Genomic DNA, 24734 nt, shown 5'->3' on the forward strand with positions numbered 1-24734 from the left:
ATATACTTTTGATGAAGTTAAAAAATTAAAAAAAAAAAACAGAAACTTGATAAAATGAATTGTTTCTTAAAGTTTTTACTAAAAGGCGTGTGACGGAAAAGATACTTTTTGGAGATAACCCTAATAGTTTTGCAACGACAATACAAGTTGTAAGTTTTGAAAGCTAAAGTTCCAATGTTAATGAAACATATCTCATTTGCAGAAAAATAATAACTTGAACCAGTGAAAAAATTAAGTATGCAATTTAAGTCCACGAAAAAGTAGCCATTTTGTCTAGCACATGAGGGTTAAGAAGCATTAAGAAGTTTAATAATTTTAAAAAGGAATAACGAAATTTTTTACTTATTGAATCGCACATACATGTGTGTTTAGGTAACAAGATATTGTTCAATGCCGATTCAAATTTATTATTTTTAATCTAATATATGAGGCGTTACTTGCGAGACAAAGTGACCGCTTTCCGTGAAATGGCCCTAATGTGTACTTCATGAAAATAAAGAACTTTATGTGAATAATACGAGAAGTTAGTTTTAATTCATTATTTTCATGCTATTTCTGAATTACTAAATTTGTTCTTTATAGGAGCTGTTTTTTTTTCCTCGGTTTATTTATTAAATAATAAGATAGGTTGAACATTGTGGAAATGTAGTTTGTAGTTATCAAGTTCAGATAAGAATAATTAACTTTAGGAATGCATGCAATTAACAAGCTCATGAATTAAATTCACTTTCCATACTAAAAAACTTTCAGATTTTATTATTTTTATGACTAAAATTATTTTTTTTACTCAGCACATCCATAATATTCATATTCTAAATAGCCATCCCACATTAAATCACATTTAAAATGTTTTGGTTTGAAAATAAATGTACGGTATAAAAGATTATTAAGATATTTCTCGAAGAGATTCAGAAATATTTGGGAAACGCCTTTGCCTAATAATAAAGTGTTAAAATAAAATTTTCTTCCATTTACAGTACAGAATATGATATCGTCAAGAATCTTAAAATATTTTGAACAAAAAATCAATTAATGAGAAACAAGTTGTATAACTCAATATATCTTCAAAGTGGACTTTTAGAGAGACAATATTAGCATTTTGTAGTCCAAGATGGCGGTCTAACGATCATACACAAAAAAATATCCCTGAAAATTTTCCCTCTCGCTAAACTTTTCCCTCGAGTTGGAGGAGAAGGCATCTATTGTAATTCTTATCTCCCCTTTCCCCTTTGTTCCTTTGAAAACCTCCCAAGTTTGACTTATTCCCTAAGGGGTTGGGGCGAGTTTTGGGGTGAACCGAAAATACTTGTCTCTCTTCTGACACAGTAGGGGGTAATTAGGAGATAATGTCTGCGTTACCGGGAATGGACCCTTCTTCCTTCAGGCAGACGCAGACAAAATGACTGGTAGTACAAGTTGCTTTTACAAACCTTTCATCCAAGAAAGCAATCATTTTCTAGATCAGTTTTTCTAAACCTTTTTTGACACTAGAAGTTAAATCGCGGATATCACAAAATTGCCACGGCGACAGCGCCTCATTGGGTTTTCTGTTTTAGGGCAGTTCTCAAAAGGTGAGAACAGAAAAGTTAATTCTGAGCAATTTTTAAAATTTTGAAATTTGACATCAATTTTGTTTTTATTCCATAGTATGTACACTTAGAACATCATATACAAACATAAAAAGACAACAGGTATTCACAAAAAATATTAAATAGCAAATTTAATGATCGGTCTGTAGGTAACAGATTTTGGACATCATAATGTAAGTTTCAGTTTTTGAACTTTTCCTATGAAAATTTTATCTATTTTTACATTTTGCAATAAAAACCAATGGATTTAAAGTATTTGAATGACTTTAAATACTGACCTTTAAATAATAAAATTTTATTATGGTTTCGTAGAATCCGAAAAAAAAAACATTTTGCCAGCGCAGGTGATGAACTGGCCAAATTCTCGCTGGTAAGTGTGGTGTGTATTCTTGCTTCGCTTATCGTATGCTGTAAGCTGTCACCAATCGGAACTTGCTTGGCGATTTTTTGTGCCATTTCATTTACTTAAATGTCCTTGTTACGATCAAAACTTGTCTTTCTACTGTTATTAATGTAATGTTCAATGCATAACGTATTAATTGTGCAAAATGTCAATGGATTATAGGTATTAACAGTATATATTAGCCTTTTTTATTCAGGTTACAAGACAGAGGATCATTTATAATAATGAATAAATAGACAGAATTATCGGCGTCTAGATCGTAATGCAATTTGGACATCTCATATGTTCAAGAAAAATGATTTTTCTTCAAAGATACTGCATAAAAACATATGAAAACACTTTAAAATAATTAACAATTGATTTTGAGGATCAAAAAATACCTTTAAAACATATAAATCATATATTTAGTTCTCAAATAATAGCATTGTCCAGATCGTAACTTTTGAACATGCATCAAACTTCCAACTTCAATTTTTTTCTAAAATTGTTTACAAAATAAAAAAACTGTTTTTAATTTTTTAATTTGTGGAAAATACTATCAAAAAACTATTTAGTTTGAGATTCATACCCTTAACTCTTTTTTTTTTTGAAATGTATGGAAATAATTTTTTAAAAAATTTTTTAATGGTACATTTGCTTAGTTAACGTTTTGGTATTTCCAAAATTGTGCCTTTTAGCAAAGAAAATATTTTTTAAGGGTATTTGAAGAGCATTTTTTCCATAATTTATGTCAATTCTTGTCTCTGTACAGTATTATAATTTAACTCAAAAATTTTTGAGTTAATTAAAATGAAAGTTATTGGTGTTGAAGCTTCAAAGTTGAGGTCAGTGTTTGCTCCCGCCTTTTGAGAACTGCCCTTTAAGATTCCATGTTGTTTGTTTATATTTAAGCAGAGAAAAAAAATTAATGAATGAGATTAAAATGGTGCCCCCCCCCCCTGCTTTTCAGTTTTGATATATTTAAGGGGAGAAGAAAATTTAAATGTTGGCGAGACTGGGGTTAAACCATTATAATATTTTGCGTGACATATTATATGAAACTATAATACTATACACATATGAATATGATACATCAAACTTAATAATTGAAAGCAAAAAATGGCGCTTATTTATTGGTTTGCTCATTTTCTAAATTAATGCGCTTTTCACAAACTTAACAAATTATGAATTTTTAAATACATGAAATGTGACTGTGGATATCCATGTTATGCAGCAATTTGTTAACAGATAAAATTTTTGCAATTAATTTAAGCAAGACTTTTGAAATGAGCTAAGTCCGCTCGTATGAGCAGTCACTGTGGCAAGTTTGTGATATCCGCGATTTAACGTTGAGTTTTTTGACCAATTAACCGAAAATAACTTTTTTTTCAACATTTTTGAGCCACCTTATTTTTCATTCTTTTTGAAAAATGCATTACGTCACACTGTTTATTACTGCTCCCTTCCTCTTGTCATAATTTCACAAACCTCTCTCCTTCCCTTTAAAGCGTAACCAGGTTGGATATGCGTACACGCAGACCCCGTCCTTAAGGGGCCCAAAGGTCCAAGAAATTGAAACAAAAAAGTTGAAAAACTACCAGGGGCCCTACAGATTTTGTTACGTGGGGGGGGGGGGGGCAAAATTTATAGATCCGGGCCTGAGCGTAACATCCCTTTAATACGATTCGGTCAAGAATTTTCACTTTTGAGTGACGAAATGTCAATGAGAAGATTGTTGTTGATCTTTTTTGATTAACTTCTCGATGGCAATCAATATTCTTGCTTCTGCGGGGAGGATCCTCCTCCTATATAAATAAATTGGCATGATATTGTCTTTATAAATTTACTAGCTGCGTTGCCTGACTTAGCACGGTCTACCTCAAAAATAAAAATTGTCAAGTGACGCATGTTCAACAATCCGGCTTAAACAAAAAAAATCTGTAAAATTTCATGACAAATTGCAGAAAAATAAGCAACAAGCAACAATAAAATTAAAAATTTTTAAAAACCCTGACGGAGTCGCAACTGTAGAATCAAGAGGGAAAATTGAAAATCCTTTTAAAAGCCTTATATTATTAAAAATCAATGTCAAGTATTTTATTTGCTATTAAATAGAAACTGGCAACATATAAAAATTTTAAATCATTGTGTTTTATTTTTTTGTCGACCAACAATGAATTCAGTTATCAATCAGGTGAATAAAGGCTTAGCCATTGGGCAGTTCTCAAAAGGTGGGAACAAAAAAGTTAACTTTGAGCAATTTCAAAAATTTTCGAATTTGACATCAATTTTGATTTTATTCTATAGTATGCATACCTAGAACACAATATATGAACATGAAAAGACAGCAGGTATTTGTAAAAATTGTTAATTAGCAAATTAAATCAGCAATCTGTAGGTAACAGATTTTGGACATTGTTTTTCCTGTAGGTAACGGATTTTGGACATCATCATAACGTAAGTTTCACCATTTTTGACAATTGTTAATCTGATTTTTAACTTTTCAAATGAAAATTTTATTTACTACTTTTTAAATTTTGCAATTTAATAAGTAGTATATAGAGGATATTAATGAAATACTTGAATGGCTATACATGCTGCTCCTTACATTTAATAAAGTTTTGGAATGATTTAGAAGAAATTGATGCAAGGTTAAAAAAAAGCTTCAAGATTAAAAATAATACAATTGTAAAAAGTGACATCAGTTTTAATAATGAATATTTATTCTAATGTCATAAGAATTAAAATGATGTCTAAAAAAATTATTGAAGAAAGAAATTCGTATTTCTATTTGGAGATCGTTAAATTATGTTTCCAAAAGAAAGAAGAGAAAAAGAATTCTAAAATAATAAAAGCGGAAAAAAAAAACAAAAAAAATGCTAGCGCAGGTGATAAAGTCGCCAGAACTGGTACAGCTGACGATAAACTACATTTGTCAAATTGGAATTCCCTGGTAACCTTTAGCTTATCGTATACTGTGTTGTCGCCAACGGAGGTTTGCTTGGCGATTTTAGCGCAAAATGGCTTTCGGTTCGATCATAAGCAGCCATGTTTCTACTGTAATTTATGTATTGTTCAATGTGTAACATATTAATTATGCAAAATACCAATGGATTAAAGAAGATAACATTATAATAACGTTTTTTATTGAGGTTAGAAGACAGTAGATCACCAAAAATTATGAATAAATGGACAGAATTATCGGCGTCAAGATCATAACGCCATTTGGACATCTCACATGTACGTTTAAAAAAAAATATTTTTCTTCTAAGATACTGCATAAAAGCTTATGAAAACACTTTTAAACAATTAAAAATTGATTCCGAGGCTCGATAAACACCTTTAAAATGAAAACATCATATACTTAGTTCTCAAAAAATAGCATTGTAAAGATCGTAAATTTTGGACATGCATCAAATTTCAAACTTACTATTTTCTAAAATTGTTTACAAAGTGAATAATCTGTCTTTACTTTTGTTATTTGTGTAAAATATTAACAAAAAATTATTCAGTGTAAGATTCATACCTTTAAATTTTTTTTGAAACGTATGGAAATAATTTTAAAAAATTTTTCTTTAATGGTACATTTGCTCAGTTAACGTTTTGGTATGTCCAAAATTGCGCCTTTTAGCAAAGAAAATATTTTTTTAAGGGCATTTAAAGAGCATTTTTTCCATAATTTATGTCAATTCTTGTCTCTATACAGTATTATAATTTAACTCAAAAATTTTTGAGTTAATTAAAATGAAAGTTATTTGGTGTTGAAGCTTCAAAGTTGAGGTCTGTGTTTGCTCCCACCTTTTGAGAACTGCCCCATTATTAAAATCTGCTAAAAAAAAAAATGTTATAATTCGAATTCTATGAAACATGGAAGTTCAAAACACATTCTATCAGATGCAGGAAAAAATTCTCTTTATTTTGGTATTAAATTTTAAAATTTTTAACTGTTTTCACTGCAAAAATCACGAAAAACGTTTTAGAGGGTTTTAATTAATATCTTCGTTAATTAATGTCATCCAAAGATGCAACCTGGCTAAAAACATTCTGGATCAACTCTCCTTTCTAATTTTTTTTTTTCAAAATGGGTCCATCCGTTTAGGTGCTAGAGTGCCACAGACAGACACAGATACACAGACGCGTCAAACTTATAAACCCCTTCCTTTGTGTGTTGGGGGTTAAAAAGGAAAATTTTTAAATCCCCCCCCCCTGATTACAGGAAAAGCCTCAAAACAAAAGGCAGAATTTTATTTGTTCATATCAGAGGGAAAAAATGGCAACAGATATTAATTACTTCTCAATGATTTTATTCCCACTACAAATTTTAATAAAAGCATCGTTCGACAATGACCGTGATCAACAATGAATTTCTAATTGAAGGCTTACCTACATTTTGGCATGAAATTAGTTAAAAATAGTTATCATTTACGTTTTAATTACCTTGAAACATTGGAGCAAATTTTATCTGATGCAGAAAAATCGGGTATTTCTATGGATATTTTATTCTGCATTTTGCGAGCGTTTTTTTCACCCTCATATTAGAAAAATGCCATTTTTGGGTCCTAAAATTAAAATTCAAATGGTTCGGTTCTCTTTGACGTTCGAATCCCCCCCCCCTCTGTGTTTCTTCTCAGAGCCCAAGTACCTCCCTGCCAATTTAGGTCAAAATTCAACATAAACTGTGTAACATATATACATATATATTCTCTGTTTCATTTGCTTAATGAATTTTCAAATTAACTTAATCATTTATATTTTATTCATATATATTGAGGTGTTCTTATTTTTTTTACTTTTTGTTTTTTATTTTATTTATTTATTTATTTTTTAATACGATCGTGCCTGCTGGTCCACCGGACCTCCGGTTGAGAAATGCTGTTCTAGGCTGTACCCAACACGACCTACAAAATGTAGTGGTCAATTTCGAACTTTTTCCAAAAGTGTTTCGAATTAAATACTTGATTTTAAATCTTGAGAAACAGCGCAAAAAAAAAAGAGGTTTATTAACTTTTAAGGTGAGAAATTAGTTCAGTATGGTTTTTAGACAGTACTTTGCAGGCGCAGTGGGTAGGAGAGGGAGATCACGTTGACGTCCTCATCCACACTTCCTGTACAGTTAATATTTGGGGGGGGGGGAGAATAATTATTTCTGACCTTTGGATGAAAATCATATCAAGACTATTGTTTACAATTATTTTCATTTATTTTATCGTATTATCACACCCATAGTCGTGGCATTTGGGGGGGGGGGCTGAGGAATGCAGGCTCTTTGTGAAAAATTTATGGATATTTAATATTTGACACCTGAATTGAATTATTACAAAACTAGAACGAAAATCATTTCGATGTCATCAAAAAGATTATATTTCCTTTTATTTTACCGTATACCAATTTTAGGGCACAGATAGGAGGCTGGGACAAATTTTCGATGCATAAGTCCCCAAAATACAGTTTCAAGTTTTTTTTCATCTGATAAAGGAGGGTTATGGTCTGGTGCGGATGCCTCAGACAGGGGTGCCCTCTCCCCAAAAGGTCTAGGGTGCACCCCCTCTCAATATTGCAGAGATTCCCCCCCCCAAAGCCAGAGTCTCCCTCCCCCAAAAATGAGAAAACAAATAACTCTCAACCCCCTCCCCACCTCTAAAAATTTGAATGGTGCAGTCTGCGTCATGACCCCCCCCCCCAGGTAGGCACCCCTGCCTTAGACCATCGAGAGATCATTGTCTCAATAATTTAAGGCATGATTGCTCAAAACAAATAACATTGCGCGACATTTATCATTGCTGCTCTAGTCACTGGCATTTTCCAAGTCTTACTGGAGTTTCGTTAAAAAGTACATTACAGTATGCGATAAAATGGTCAGACTTATCTATTTTTTATTAGAGCATAAATTAGTTGATTGCAGCCCAAATCACTTGTGGCCAGCCATCATGCTGGACCTGCTGCGAATCAAGGTAGGATTTGACAGTCCTGGCGACATGTGGGCGGGCATTATTCTGCTGGAATACAGCCCCTGGCAATCTTTGCAGGAAAGGAATAGCTTGGGGCTGTAAAACTTCATTTATGTATCGGGTACTGTTCAAATTGTACACAATTCATAGCAATTGTGATCGGCCATGATGTGCTATGGCACCCCAGACCATAACTCTGGGTGTTTGTCTACTGTGGCGTTCGATAATGCACTGCGGAATGTGCCGTTCACCGGCATAGCACCTGACACAAATTCGGCCATTATGGTGACACAAATTGAAGCGGGATTCATCAGAAAAAATGACCTGCTGCCAATCAGCACGCCAGCTCCTATGCACATTGGCCCATTGTAGCCGCAGTGACGATGGTTTTGCGTGAGAGGAATCTTATATAAAATAATCCTTGCGCGCACCCCACGCTGCAGCAGACGTCTTCGAATTGATGAAGCACACAATGAAACACCTGTAGCTGTTGACCACTGTGCTGCCAATTTTCTAGAAGAAGCTGTGCGCCATACGTACCAGGTGTCTGTCATCGCGAGCTGACGTCACATTTCGGGGTCTACTCCCGGATTTTCGAGCTGTCGGACCCTTGTCCGTCCACTGCTTCCAAACACACATGATTGCGCAACTGTTATGCTGCACACAAGCGGCTACTGCACGATAAAACAAACAGCTTCACGAAGGCTCACGATTCTGCCCCGTTCAAACTCCGAAATTTGCTCAAATTTCGCTTTCTTTCGTCAAAGAGGCATAGTAAAGGTTCACTTAACGTTTACTCTAGCATATAACCACCGATAATCATACACGCCTCGCTACAGTCGTGTATTTATATTCGGTTTGATCCGCCATTCAGAGGGCGCTGTTCAGCATACGCATGCGCTACCGGTCTGCAATTCTAATCATTTACATGTCATGCCCTACTTTACATTTCCTGCAATTTTCAGCTCACTCGCGTAAGTCCTTCGTGGTGCTGCAATATTCACAAACAGGAGCGTATTCATTAAAAAAAATTACACAATCTAGAATCTTTTTGTTTTCATCTATTGATGGTCAAAATCTTCGCTATATAACTTCATTAATAGAATTTTTTTTAGACAATATATGAGGAAGAAAACATAAGTTGAAATGATAGCCAAATAACGACTTCCTTTGCTGTAGTGTAAGTCACATCATGGCAATTCCTTTTGTAAATATTAAAGTAAAATATATGAACAGACTTTATGCCCTGATAAAAATAGTACATGTGTCTAGTAAACCAAAAGCAGATAATATTTTAAAAATTGTTTGTTTTTTTTTTTTAAATCAACCACATACAGTGTTTAAAATTTTTACAAATGTGGTGCAAGTCACACATGGAAATAGTCTTTAAAAAAAATCTGTTATCGAACATTACTTTGAGCAGAGATTTGTTTTTTCATCAAATAGTCCTCGGATTCTTTTGAAGCATCTAAGAGGGAGTCGAGAACATTCAGACAGGATTCTATAAAAACAAGCAATACATCTAATGCAGCATATTTTTTTCTTGCACTGTCAATATAAACTTTTTTTTTCTGGGCATTTCTAAATTAATTGGAGGCACACCAAACTGCAATGCAATTTTCTTTTTCTTCACAACACAGCAATCGACTTTTAACATTAATTCAACTTTCTCTTGGCAGCTTATAAACTTAAAATTATAAATTTTCTTTTCACCTATTTTAATATTCTATCCCAAACATTCAAGTGTATGTGAAATGACACCACAATATTCGTTATTATAGAAAGAGAGATTTGGAAAGACCAGCAGTTTTGTAAAATGCTGCAACATCCCGAAAATAGCTTTTTTTTCTGGTACACAAAAATGGAATCATTCCATAATCCTGAATATGCCCACCCCCCCCCACCCCACACACAGTAATTTTTTGCATCCCATTTGCGAGTTGCAGTGTAACAGAGGATTGGTTCCCCTATGTGCAATGTGCAAGCTTTGTTTTCTACCGAAATGAAGTGAACAGTAACTTAAAACAAAAAAAAAAAAAAAAAAAAAAAAAAACTTGCCAAATTATGTGCTCATAACCAGTTTTAGAGATTTATTAGATCCATTTTGTCTTGATGCCTTTTGATGTGGTGCAATGCAATGGCGCCATGCTAGTTTATTAATTTTTGTTCGTACATTTTGGAGAGAAAGAAAAAAAAAAAAACAAGATTTTGAGGTATAGGGTTACATTAGCAAGGAAACTTTGATGACAGTCATGAAATAAAATTTGACTTATCAATATCTGACTATCAAATAAAATTTTACTTCTCCTTTCAGTTGGACAGGAATAAATATTCACTTTGTCTTATTGAAGATCGAATTAACGAAGTTTCACTGTATTTCCTTAATTAATAGAGGTGTGCAAAAAGGTCTAAAACTACTGAAATCTGAGAAGTTTTTCTGGTCATGTCATGTAAATTTATGGATATAACAATGGAAAAAAAATTCGGAATGCTTTTTAAAACAAGGTGAAATAGCAAGCAAAATACAAGTTTTTGAAAATGATTATCCAATGAAAGGAAAAAAGTTCTTCAAAAAAACCTTTTTTCAAATCTTTTTTCAATCAATTTTTAAATTATAACCATTCAAAGTCTGAACATTGTCAAAAGTTACAATTTTTGACAGATGTACCTTCAAATAGGGAAGTGGCATTCATATGAAATTCCCCAAGGAAAGACTTCTACATATAATGCTCACAATCTGTGAATTTCATTCTGTTATTCAAATTGGTCTATGGGATAGAGCCACTTGAAATTGCAGAAATGATCATCAACTGTAAAAGACTTTTATGGCATAAAACAAGCGGTTCAATTTACATAACAGAACATGTCATTGTCTATTTCCTTCTTGTTGAGTAAAAGAGTTATAGACTAAAAATAAAGCAGTAACAAAAAAAAGTTGATCGTAAGTGCCACATCAGTAGAAACCCAGCACTCAAGAAAATTTTTCTTTTAAACACATAAATGTTGTGGTGCCTCTTCTGGAAATTACTGCAAAGCAAACTAAGAAACTATAGCATAGCAAAGGCATCAAAATCTTGACTTTGTTTTTACAAAAATACTTATAATTCAAAAATATTTATGATCAAATATCAATAAAATTATTAACTTAAGCTACCTTTAGAGGAGGATTTTGTAAACAGATTATGTTGGTTAAGTTTCAAAGGTATACTTCTAAGTTATCATTAAGGAGAATTTTTGCAGTATAAAAGATTTACCTTGTAAAAGGTTGGCAGGGTGGACTCATCGTCAATAAATCCACTTTCATACTTTCAATTTCGGTTACAGTTAATGACTGAACATTTCGCTGTAGATGCTTATCTTCTCCAAAATTATAACGGTAGATTTCATTAACAATGGGGTTTATGTCCACAGCAGCAACAATTTCAAAAGGAATTTCAGCAACTGTAAATGAAACATTAAAAGTGTAATAATTCTTTAGATCAAAACACTGCTGTTCTAAGTGGTATCTGCAGATGAGCTCAAACTGAGAGCTCGCTTTTCAAAGTTTTATGCTTCCATGTATTTAACTCAAATGCCACTTTTTAAGAAAAAATTTTAAAGTATTTCTCATTCTGAAATGACCATAGAACTTTCCATTTAAGTTAAAGGAATTACAAAGAACCACCTGCCTGGTGACAATAATTCAATTTCGTTAAAGAAGTGCAGAAACAATATCCGTGCTTAGCTTGTCAGAATTAATCAACAGACTACTTTTTATGGAGCTACCACCAGTGAAATAAGACACTAGAAAGACCTTAAAATTAAAGAAAAGGACTATATTCTTAACATTTGCAAGAAATAACAATTCACTCCCCCCCCCCCCCATAATACTAAAAGCACAACTTCAATTTGGTTGTGTGTAACAGTATATAGCTGGAATTTATGTACACCTACTCCTGGAGTAAGAGGAAACTTCGGATGATGTAAGGTCAATGTGCCTAAATGAGAAGCAATTCAACGTAAGTTTTTCACATTTAGGGACTATTCAACCACATTTTTTATTTTTTGGTGGGTAAGTAGAAAAAAAACTGAAAATAACTATTCTTTTAATTTTAATCTAAGTGATTTTAATCCAGTAATTTGTTCAGGGGGCAGAGATCACTGCACTCTGAGCTAATGACCATAAAAATTCCAATTTACATATAGCTAAATATGAGCTGACATAATAAAATGAAAAATTTAACCTTCCAGTATTCAGTATTTAGAACTGACTTTTATCAGTTTAATGAAAATTTGTACAAATTTTGGATTTTTTTTTTTTTTTTTTTTTATTTTAAAGCTTGGTAGTAACCCCTAAAATTCCTTTTAAAGGCCTGAAATTTTCATAGAAGTCTTATTTTAGGTAGGCTTGCCAAATTTCTGAAATGCTCAACCGGGACACCTGAATGCCCCCCACCCCTCCCATGTCATTGGTTTTACACCCCTGCCTGTCTTTTATAGTATTTTACACGGCAGTTCATTCTCAATGCTATGAGTAAATGGTTATGAATTATAAATCTAAAACAAAGTTATTAAGAAATGACAGACACAGATAAATTTAACTTCTTGCATGTTAATATTTACAAGTTATTTTAGTGAGGAGAAACACTTTGAACGAGGAATAAAAAAATTCGAACAATATTTACCTATATTTTTCATTGGCAAGGACTTTTTTTAGAAACTCTTTTCTGGTACTAATCTTGTTGTAAAAAATCGTCACCATCTAACCAATACTAATTTTTCAAATCAATGTTTCATGACAAAGTAATTATTCCAGATAATCCTTCCCAGTTTTTTTTTTTTTTTTTGAGCGTTTGGTCATCTGTAACCAAATTTATCTTTCCGGGACTTGAAGTGAACCCAGCTAGAAAAAAAAAGATTTTGTTTGAAAACCGGGACTGCCCCACTCAAACCGAGCCGTCTGGCAAGCCTAACTTTAGGGCGAAAACCAAAATTGGAAGGTATGCATTAAAAAACCCTGTATTAAAATTTTAAAAGTTCATTTTAAAGAGCCACACTAAAGTATTTTTTTTTTTTAACAATTTTATGTAACACTAAAAGTCAACAAGTAAGAAAAAAGGATTAGCTTTTCACTTATTTTCCAGTATTCATTAGAAAAGTCAGTACTTTTAATAATTTCCAAGAACACATTGAAAACAAGTACTTTTCTAGGGCCCCTAGTACTTGGCAAAATAAAAGTTAAGGAGTTTTGAAAGATTTCCAAGGACTGTGGGAATACTGTCATAAATTTCAAACCAAGCAAGCATTTCAGGAATATAGAAGATAAAAAAAATCAAAAATACCTTTTAAAGCATACCGCATTCCACCAATACCACTGTACAGCTCCAATACCTTAAAGACTTTCTGTGATGTATTGCCTTTTGGACAAATATTGCTCCCATGATCATTCATAGCCTGCAACTTTTTCAAGCTGTTAGTTTCCTGCAAGTAATATGTTTACCTTTAACAAAATGCAATAAAATACACCAAATATTTCCTTCTATTTTGGTGACGTTAGAGCATACCCCTAACAACATCAAAGATTGCCTTAAATTCCCCGAAAGAGCCCCCGATTCTTTACCACTCCCTTAACATCCAAAGATAGTCAAAAAAAAAAAAAAAAAAAAATCAGCATTTTCCTGAGGAGACTCCCAAAACTCTTTCTTCCAATAATTGCTAAAAATTGACTTCATTTTCATAAACAGCATCTGGACTGAAATCCTTATGATTACTACATGCAAACTCAAATTGCATTTTTAAAACTTCAATAACAAGAAATTTTCTGGGGAGAGTCACCAGATTCTCTGGATTCACCAAAGAAAGTGTAAAACTGCTTCTTATATACTTCAACTTGGAAAATGGAACAAGTAAACACAGTATGGCCATTGCCTCACTAAGAAAAGGATACCTTTATTATTGATTATCTTTGCCAATCTGCCATAAATATACCTATTCTATCTTACTAAATCAAATCTAAGAAATCTACTGCACCTCTGGATATAGCTCAACTTTTAGTTTACAAATAATTCAAGGCAAAATCATCCATAAATAATATTTAAGCACTTTTGCAGTCGAATTGATTTGTGTGGAAAATTAAGAAGTTGTCTAGAGTAACTTTATCTTTATAGAATAATAGATTATTAACTTTTTTAACCGACTTCAAAAAGAAAGTAGTTATCAGTTCATACCGTATTTATGTTTTTTTTTTTTTTTTTGTCCACTTACTGTGTCTCACCTAGTGAACCAATTTTGATGATTCTTTTTTTAATGGATAGGGGATGGTTCAACTTAGATCCCATTACTTTGTTTGATGATGTTTGTTCATTAGAAAAAAAGTTATGGGTAAAAAAGTCTATTTTGTGCATTTTTTTTTCGTTTATTTTGTTTGTTCACTCACAGCATCTTACCTAGTGAGCTGATTTTGATCATTATATTTTTAATGGATAGTTGATGGTTCAACTTAGGTCCCATTACTTTGCTTGACGATATTTGTTAACTAGAAAAAAGTTATGGATAAAAAACAGTCTATTTCATGCAATTCCTCTATTGGGATCCAGACTGGATTTGGGAGGGGAACTTTTTTAGAAATTATGTTCATTGAGGGTATATAAAATGTATTATGTTTTTGAAATTACAGTAGAATCTCGTTTATCCGGCCCTCGTTCGCCCGGAACAAATTTTCTGAAAAAGCATTTTTATTGTTACATAAATAACAATTTTAAATTATGCTAGCAAAATAACATAGCTATAGTACGCCAAATGTTTGCTTTTTCTTTCGCTAAACGAAAGCTCCAGCACAGATTTTACAATAAATGACGGTGGTCTGAAAAAAAGACGGTTTTTGAAAAAACTCTAAAACCTCCACCAAAAATTGCAATTTAGGAATTTTTTTTTTTGGTAACGTAAATGGATGACAGGGAGCAATGATTTTTGGTAGATAGTGCAGGCACTAAAGGGAGTTGAGTATGCAAAATGTGAGGACCGCATTCTGTAAATTGTTTTGAACTCTGAAAAGCTTGCAGATTACGATTCTGGATGTTGCCAGGTGGCTTAAGGGTCCATTAATTTTTTATACCCCGCTCTCATAGGTACTAAGTAAATGAATTGAGCAAACTCATCTGAACCATTTTAATGATTGTCCTAGCTACAATACCCCATTGTTTCTTAAAATTTAAGATATTTAAAGCTAGGTAATTTAAAATAAAACAAAAATAATTAAAAATTAAAAGAATAATTTTTGTTGAAAAAAAATTACTTAATACCAAAAATCAAATTTTTACATAGCTCTTCAAAAGCAAAATATAAAAATCAATCTTTTTATAATGACAATCTTTATTGATGCATTTGCAAAGCGAAATATAATTTAATTGTAATTTTTTACAAGAACAAGCCTTTGTTTGACAGTTGGATGAACATTTACAGGGCTGAATCAAAAATTCTGGAAATGGTCGCTTCGTCACTTGCCGTGGGTACAATTTACCATTTCTTCTTTCGTAGCCAAATAAGATATAATCAGTAGGCTGTAGTAGTGTTTGGTCAGCATTTATCCAAACATGTGTTTGTGCTGAAGCTCTTAATAAATGTAAATGTAAAGCATCTGATGTGCAAATTATTTTTGATAAATTAAACGGAAACCGATATTTTGGGTAATTAATTTATGCCAAAGCTCACCAGCAGTTTTTTTTTTTTTTGAGAAAAGGTAAGTGCAAACAGTTTAGTTCAGTTAATTGTTCGACACTAAGAGATACCCTAACTGTCGTAGAGCTTTTTGTACAAAATCGGGCGATATAACTTTTAAACCTTGTTTTTCAGAACCTAATCTGCTGGTTGAATCACAGGCACTTAGAAAGTGTAATGCTGGCAGAATATGACAAATGTTTTCGCCTACTGATTGAGCTGCCAAATGACATCCTGAAATGAATTTCTTCTTGTATGAACCGTTAAACCATAGATCTAAACAACCAAGACGTGCTAGCTTATTCCAAAAATCAATTCCCAAGATGAAAACATTTGTATCAGCGCTAATAATTATAATATGGGTAGTTATGGTTTTTGCAGCGTGAAATACATGACAAAACATTCTACAATCGGCTTCTAAGTGATTGGAATTTAGTTCAGGTACTTCAAAAAATAAAGAGCCTTGCAATTTAAAACATTTTGATGAATCATCAAATCCTCCACATATATAACTTGCAATCTTGATTTATTTGTACATATCTCAAAGCAGCAGTACAGATAAATTGAACAAGCTATAACTTATTTTTAGTGCTGGAAAAGAAATTATTGCAATTGCTTGGGATTTTTGTATTATCACTTGAAATTATAACATTCTTAACTTTTTGACCCTTACTCCATAAAGCTGACATTAACATTTGATCGAAAGATCATGATACCTGTCAAATACTATGTCCACTGGTTTTACATTAGGCTGCAAGAAAAAATCAAGGATTCTTTAGAAGAATGCCTCAGAAAAGTCGTCAAACGTGTTGAATTTTTTAATGGAATTCGGTGAACAAGTGCCATACTATCAACAATAAAAATATTAGAATTTTGTTAATTGAAAATCTCCATCAGCGTGCTTGCACCGCACTTAAAATTACTTTCAATTTCAAGAGAGAGTTCCGATTTTGGAGATTTTCTATAAAATTTCCATAAAAATTCTATTCTTGCAGTAGTCCAAAATTTCATGAGCTACTAAAATTTGTGTGTCAAATCCTCGTTGATTAGCCAACATGAATGTTTTATATCTGTTGCATCTTGTAACATTTTATTACACGTAGTTGTTTTTTCCTTTTTCATATGTAGTCACCAAGTTGTCAAATTTAATTTTTTTAATAGGGTCGGATAACTTTTACTTTTTAAAACAAATCGCTCTTTTTCGTACATACTTAATGCAATCTCTCCATTTTCTACAATAACATTGAGAAGAAGATTCATCAGCAAGTTCACCGGTGTAAATATTTCGGAGCACACAATTTTCGATATCATCAGGGCCATCGCCAGGTACATTCATTTGGGGGGGTGTTGAAACTGATTTTGCCGACTGACTCCTAACATTTTGCCGACTCGACGGAAACATACGCACGCACATTTTATGTGCATATATATATATATATATATATAAATTCAGGGCCTCTGACCAGAATTCGTTACACATTGAAGTCTGGAACATGCAATTGTAGACAAGCTTCAGTGATGCTAAGGGGATGCATTAATTTCATAGACTGCTGTCCTCCGGAAAAATTCCAGAATTGGCATACTAAAAACGTGACTTTATGCTTTGGTTTATAAGAAGCAAGAGGATCGCGGGTTCATTCTCATTATCTTTTTGGAGTCAATTTTGGGCTTTTTTCTAGAAAGGGTGGTTTTGGAAGTTCTTCCGTAAAAATTTCTAAAAAGAAAGATTTTATGCCATCTTTACTGACGCGATGGAAATGGGTGGGGGGTTCGGGGGCCCTCCCCCGGTAGTTTTTCGAAATAAAGTTTTAAAAACTCAGTTTTAGGCCATTTAAGGACTTTAGGGGAGAGGGTAAGCAGTGCCGGATCTACATTTTTTCCCGAGGCGGAGCAAATCTTGAAACTGCCACCCCTATCCATCTTCCATCAAGTTTTAAAATAGAGTTTCAAAGAAAAAAACATAAAAATAGTGTGAATTTGCCATCCCCTAGAAGTCGCCGCCTGGGGCAAAACCCCATCTCCCCCTCCCTCTAGATCCGGCACTGAGGGTAGGTATTTACAGATCTCCAGTGGACAGTGGCAGATTAGCTGGAGAGAACTGCAATGAGGAATTACAAGGAATTTTAAATAAGACAGCCTGAGGAAATTCGAAAAAAAAAAAACACTTTATCCATATAATATTTAACACATAAGAACATTTTCTACTCAATAAGTTTTGTAATATAATGGTGAATTAATTATGTTGTATATAAATTTTGGGGGAAAAACCCTGATGGTAATCATCCGTTTTGGTATTTTTGATTACCTTGATTCTGGTTGAACATTTCCATGGCGCACAAATAGGGATTTTAAGCAAACAAATCAGAAGAATCGCTTGTATGAGGAGAAAGAGAGTTTGCAAAATGATTCGTGCTAATTATATCGTGCTAATAGTGCTGGCAAGAAATAGCGGTGTTCCGGGGTTTCTGCCCCTGAAGATTCTAAAATGAAACTTTAGACAAACTTTGACGATGTTAGGGGAGAGCAGGCTCGGGGAATTTTTGGAAACTGAAGACTTAAAAAGGCGATTGTAAGTCATGTTTGGTCCCACTGAGGCTCAGGGGCACTCCCTGGACAATTTTGTGAAATTAAAGTTCCAGAAAGGCAATCATAGACTACCGTTAGTGATATTAAGGAAAGGAGAGGGGAATGACATGTTTTTAGTGTTGTGGGAAAGAGTGGGGTTCATAGACGCTCCCCAAAAATTTTTTGAGAATGAAGTTCGAAAAACTTATTTTTACGCCTTCTGCGATGATGTTTGGGGCTGCCCCCAGGAAAAATTTTAAGAGCGTAGGTCTTGGAAAAAAAGAAAGAAATTCTGTAGAGACAACTTTGATGGATTTGGGTAGTGGCGTAGTCAGGGGAGAGGCCCAGGGAGAGCGGCCGAGGAGCCCCGAAACGCTTGGAAAATTCAAGTCTGGTGTCCAATCGCAGATCTAAAAGAGTGCATAACCCTTCTTGGAGATCAAAGACGGCCTAAAACCTTGTTTTTTGGCTTTTAATTTCAGAAGATCTTCGGGGGCGAGCCCCCGATTCCCAAGCAGTTCTGTAATGTTTTCAAAAAAGGGGTTTTCGAAGCTTAAATTTCAAACAATTTTCGGTAAGACCTTCCACTCCTCTCCCTCATCTGACGAAGCCAAACATAGCCTTTACAATGTTTTTAGCAGGACAGCTCCCGAACACCGTATTCAGAAATACTGAAGGAGAAAACATTTCAGCATTTCTGTCCCCTAGTTAAGAATATATTTTAATCATATTACTCATGCATAAATTTTGAGGTTATTTATCATATTTAAAAATACCCAGACTAACAAATAGGAGTGTATTGGTGTATTAAACTACTAACTATTAATTAATATCTAGCAGATATAAATAATTAGCATAATCTATAATGAAACCTATTTAGTGATTCAATGAAAAATAATTAATGTGATAATCTCTTTGATGTAAGAACCTAAGAACCTGGGCCTCTTCCGAATTAGAATCTTGGCTACGCCACAGGATTTGAGAAAGGAGGATCAGAGTGTTTCCCCAAACGTTTTTTGAATTTTAGTCTAAGCATACAGTTTTAAACATTAAAAGACTATTGGTGATGTTAAGAAAAGGTGATTTGAAGTGATTTCTCTCGAAATGTTTTGAAAATTGAGGCCTTGAAAATGGGATTGTAAGCCATCTGTGGTAAACCAAGTTCAGAGGCTCCCTCCCGCCAACCTTTTGAAATTGAATGCCAAAAAACGAAGTTTCATACGATCTTCATTGATGTCATAGGGCCTGCTTGCAGTAATTTTCTAGAAACGCAACTTAGACTACATTTCATTACCAGAAGACAAAAAGAACTGGTTAGGTTCTGAGATTCCTCCGTCCCTCCCTCCTAAGCTACTTCCCTAAATCATTTTATTTATTAAAAGAAAAAAAGGTGGAAGACCCCCCCAGATTTTCTTTTTCAATAACATTTTAGCAGTTTTAGTTTTTCACGAAGAAATTTTCAATTATCACTCTAATGTTTTAATTGTTCAAAGTACAAAATTATGCAACCTTAAAACAATATGTTAACATTTTGGACTTACAGACTAAGATAATTTAAAGCTTTCATATTTTAGATTGAGGTAGGGTTAAACGTTTAACATTTGGAATACAGGTGGTATTTTTCAGTGATACCTAAGTTAACTTTTTTCACTTTATTAAAATATCAGTAATATTGAATATCTTGATAACTTTCATTTTACGTTAATTTTGTACTGCTGAACACTCATTAGAGTTACTGCGTTACTGGTGTGACTTTTCTTGACAAGATTTTGAATCTTTTCCTCTATTTAAACATCTTTCTTACTTTTGTAATGGTGGTCCCTAGGATGCTATCATGTTTATTTATCTATCCTTTTTTCTTTTAATTGAAACTTGTTATGTAATTCCATAACGCTTTGGCTATTTTCTTTTATCTCTTGGTTAAGAAAATGTTTGAAAGGTATTCAGCCGCCTTTGGTTTGGTAATTTTGGGATCCGGACAAAACGTCCACGGACATAACGTCCAGGTCCGAAACGTCCAAGGGACAGAACGTCCGACGGACATAATGTCCAGCAGACATAACGTCCAACAGACATAATGTCCGACGAACAAAAGGTCCAAGGACAGAACGTCCACATTTTTGGACAGCTAGGACATAACGTCCAGTTTTCTGAGCAGGCTGGACAAAATGTCCGGATTTTAAAGTTTTCCTTTGTCTCAACCAATTTTATTGAATTTATTTGTGTTAGTGTGATACGTGATGCAATCACCAGCAAAAAACGAGTTTTTAATATAGAATGAGTCTGTATAGATCCCCCCCCCCACACACACACACTGACATGATGGAAAAATAAAATTTAAGTACAGTCGACGCTCATTATAACGACCATTCCATTATAACGACCAGTGGTAAAGGCCCGAACTTTGTCCCTATGAACTTAATGTTAATTTGCTTTCGGCATAACGACCGTTCTGTATCTTGTAATCCAATACAACGACCGAATTCAGCGGACACTATTTCCGGTGCTTTTTCCAATAAAGCAAAGTTGTAGCTTGAAATGACCTTGATTATTGTTTACGGACAGCTGCATGTAGTCTTCAGTGTTCAATCCAACTTTGAGAGGGGGAGGGAGTGGAGGGGGATTACTACTCAAAACAGCACAGAAAAAATAAAGGGGGAATAAAGTGAAATTTCAGGATTCCGAAGTAAAAGGGTTTGACACATTTTATGTTAGTTTGGTGTTTGATCACATGGTTTTTAAGATCTTTACAGTTTTGCATCTCTCTGAAGCAGCATGGAATGAAGCCTCAGAAAAGACCATCAAGAATCATGTTGATTTTGAAAAGCAAAAGGAATTGGAATCTACTGCTAAAATGCAAAAGCAACTTGCTGAAGTCAGGCAATCCAAGATTAAAATTTCGATGAAGAAGATGAAATGCTGTAAAATGTTTTTAAGAAAATGAAATTGGATGAAGTGTTAAACTAAAACAATTATGCTAGCATCGATTCTGATTTAGAATGTGTCGAGTATCTGTCAGAAGATGAACTATTTCTCAATACTGTGCACAAAAATAAATTGATGTATCATGATCAGATGAAGAAGGAATTGAGACCAAAGTTTCTAGTGTGAAAAGTTTCGAATGTTCAAGGGACTTTTAAATGTTCTATCAAAGGCACACTACTTATCATCTGTAACTGAAATGGAAAATTGTGTTTTGCAAAAATCATGTGTGTTAAAAAGGCAAACAAGTGTTTCTGATTTTATCTTCAGAAAATAAATGATTTTTAAGTAAGGTTTTTAAGTAAATGATTTTTAAGTATGTAATCAGTTTTTTCCCATATTTTCTACTTTAAAATCTGTCATAATATTTTTCACCCATTATTTTTTAAAAAATGTCTATGATAAAAAATACTTTAGGAATTTAACTGGAATCTTTGAAAAAAATGCACACTTTATTGGAGCAACGTAACATGCGTGATGCATGTATATATGTTTTTTAACTTCTACCTCTTATAACGACCACTCATTATAAAGACCTTTTTCTCTAGGACGGATATGGTCGTTATATCGAGCGTCGACTGTATTAGGGTCCCCCTTTTTTAAAGTAAAATATGTTTTACGGCAAATGTAGCGTGGAGACGACCCCCGTATTTTTACATGATTTTTCCGCTTTCAGGCAGATGTGGGTGAGAATTTGGAAATTTCCCCGCGGGCTAGCGGGGATAGTTGCGGATGTCTCATGAAGCTTTTTCAGGAGCACAGGTCACTTGAAGGTCCGTGATTGGAGTAGTAGAGAAAATTTTGCGAATGGGAGGGTTCTTTAACAGCCGATTCCGCGCAGACACAGTAAACAAACCCCTTTCAGTGGTTGCGGCGGGCATTCGCACATTTGTTTATCTTCTTTTTTTCTGTGTCTACTTGTTTTTCTTATTATTTTTCTCTTTTTTTTCTGTGAAGTTTTTATTCATTTTCTTTTTTCTTTATTACCATTATTGTTTTTTTAATTCGCTTTTTAGTATTCCATACTTTTTTATTACTTTTTGTTATGGATTTTATTTATCACGATGTCTAAAGTTTGTAATAATCTACGTAGAATTTTTCTGTACGCATGTCCATTTTACATTAAGATTTTTTTAAATTAAATTGACTGGCGCAAACTGTTAAGTCGAACATAACTATTAAAAAAATAAATAACTAACTAACCACCACTTCGTGGAAATGCCCCCTCCCCAGGTGGTTCAAAAATACATGTAAAAAGAAAGTTTCTGTTAGATAACGAGACACCCCTCAATATTTTTAGATTTGTGGATATCAACCTACTGGAAGACTTTTAGCTTCCAATTTCAACTGAAAGCGGGTGCTCAACCGCCTCCCCCAAACTTAATATGTATGGGAAGGATGGTTTAAAAAATGCTTTGAACTGAAAAAACAATGCTACATATTATAATATACAGTAGTAATATGCATATACATTGCATTAAAATGATTATTTCCAAAAAAAAAAAAAAAACAGCTGGGGAAGTTTTATATTTCTAAACTTGTAGCTTTTTCTATACTGTGGCAAATGTTAAATGAAGGGGTCATTGAGCACTCTTTAAAACTTGAGTAAGAAGCTAAAATTTACTTTTTTTTTTTCATTTTCAATTATTTCAATCAAATTAATTATAATACATATACATTTATCGCTTTAATAACACAGTTCAAAAGAAAAAAAAAAGAGGCCAAACATTTTATATTCAGGTGTAACTAGTGATGTAAAATACCCGGGTATTTATTTTTAGGGGTAAATACCCAGGGTATATACCTGGGTAAATACCCAAAATGGGTATTTACCCGGTATTTATTTCAAAAATTTATATTCAACTAAAATACTTTTCTGTTTGTATTCCACTATGTATATGTAACCAACCATATACAAAACAATAAATTTTTGCCCAAAAGTCGTATTTTGATCACATATATTTAAAGAATTACTGTGTGAAACAACTTAGCAATCTAATATGATATTCACATTAAATGTGATGGATATGCCTACTCAACGATGCTAGCCAAATTTCAGATATAAAAAGTCATTCTACAAAAAGTAAAATGCTTAACTGGTTACAAAAAAAAAGCAAACATCCTATTTAAGTTTTAGAATAGTTCATTCTGACAGTTTTTTTCTCTTTTTGATAAGATTTCATTAAGCCTTTAATAAAAAAAATATAATACATAAATTTGTATCTTTTTTATCTTTCATTTTATGGTTTATGTTTTAAAAAGAAAACCATCACCTTTTGACACCACACAAATTTTTTTTTGCAAAATGCGCAATTACTAGGGGATTTACCCTTCCCTCGGATGAATACCCCCCCCCCCCACCAAAAAAAAAAAAAAATTACCGTCCCACCCTACATCAATAACTGCGTGTATTGGAAATAGTTTGAATAAATCTTCATCATGAAGTACCGGGGAGCAAATGCAAATGAACAAATCAACAGAAAACTATATTTTGTTTTTTTTTGCTTATTAATGTGAAAACTGTTTCTATACTTGCCACGTTATCACTTAAACAGCAATAAAATAAATAAATAACATCAGTCTTAATAACTTATCAGTTTATTCTTCAAAACATCCCTCATGCTTCCTTTTTTTTTTTTCATTTTGGATATGACTAACATAGATTGTGATTTTGAAATTCTGAAGTTCATCGTTGAACTGCTTATACTTCTACAATTATGACATTGAAAAGAAAGATTCTTTGTTTCACGATGTGTTTCTTTCATAACTTCATCAAGTCTTTCAATAAAAAATATTATAAATTGTGTAATACCATATGTATGTATCAGTTTTACCAACTATTTCATATTTAGATTTTTAAAAAAAATTCATTCACTTTTTGCATTTTTTTTGTAAAATACCCAGTTTTTGGGTATTTACCCAGACCTTGGGTAAAATATAAGTAAATACCCAAAAAATATTTACCTACCCCCTGGGTATTTACCCAATCCACATCACTAGGTGTAACATTTTCAACTTAAGTAAAAAAAAAAATAGCGCTTCAAATCTTTTTAGTTTTAGTGCATATTTTAGGTACTTTCAAGTGGTTATATAATCCAGGATGTAAGTTCCATAAAAAAATTAAACAAAAAAGTTTCATTCTAGTCAAAATCTTGAGGGGGGGCTTCTTTGCACCCCCTCTGTGTTTGTCACTGTACCACAGTTTATGCTGTACTACATTTTTTCTGATAAAACTTTAAAATCTACACATGTTTCCTTCATTTTAACTGAAAATGCCATTAGTACTTAGGGCAATACTGCTGTGTGCAGGTAAACGGCAGTAACTGCAGATTTTTCGATTTTCATTTTTTTACATTTTTGAAATCTTTATTACTATAGTTTTATGGTACAAACACTTTTATTTGGTTGCCGCAGAAAAAAAGCATTTTTTATCAGTGTTAATTAGCAGTAACTGCTTTATTAGCAACATTTTGCGGGAAGTCGGCAGTATGTACATAATGCTCTTTACCTGCCCACGGAAGAACGAAAACTTTCTCCCGTGGTCTGGTAAACGGCAGTAACTGCTTTTGTCTC

At 33.2% G+C, this 24734-nt stretch overlaps 1 protein-coding gene across 2 annotated transcripts in view; it reads right to left on the bottom strand.

The window, feature by feature from the left end:
* LOC129219217 (tRNA (cytosine(38)-C(5))-methyltransferase-like) overlaps positions 1–24734 on the bottom strand; it is an 80812-nt gene that overhangs the window by 44490 nt on the left and 11588 nt on the right. For both annotated transcript variants that reach the window (XM_054853540.1, XM_054853542.1), the window contains 2 exons: positions 13241–13379; positions 11174–11360 (listed from right to left, as the gene is read on the bottom strand). In XM_054853540.1, the coding sequence (XP_054709515.1) occupies positions 11174–11360; positions 13241–13349 (296 nt within the window). In that variant the 5' untranslated portion in view covers positions 13350–13379. The remainder of the gene's footprint in view (positions 1–11173; positions 11361–13240; positions 13380–24734) is intronic.

This window comes from Uloborus diversus, chromosome 3 (genome assembly GCF_026930045.1).
Source record: "Uloborus diversus isolate 005 chromosome 3, Udiv.v.3.1, whole genome shotgun sequence".
Lineage (NCBI taxonomy): Eukaryota > Metazoa > Arthropoda > Arachnida > Araneae > Uloboridae > Uloborus > Uloborus diversus.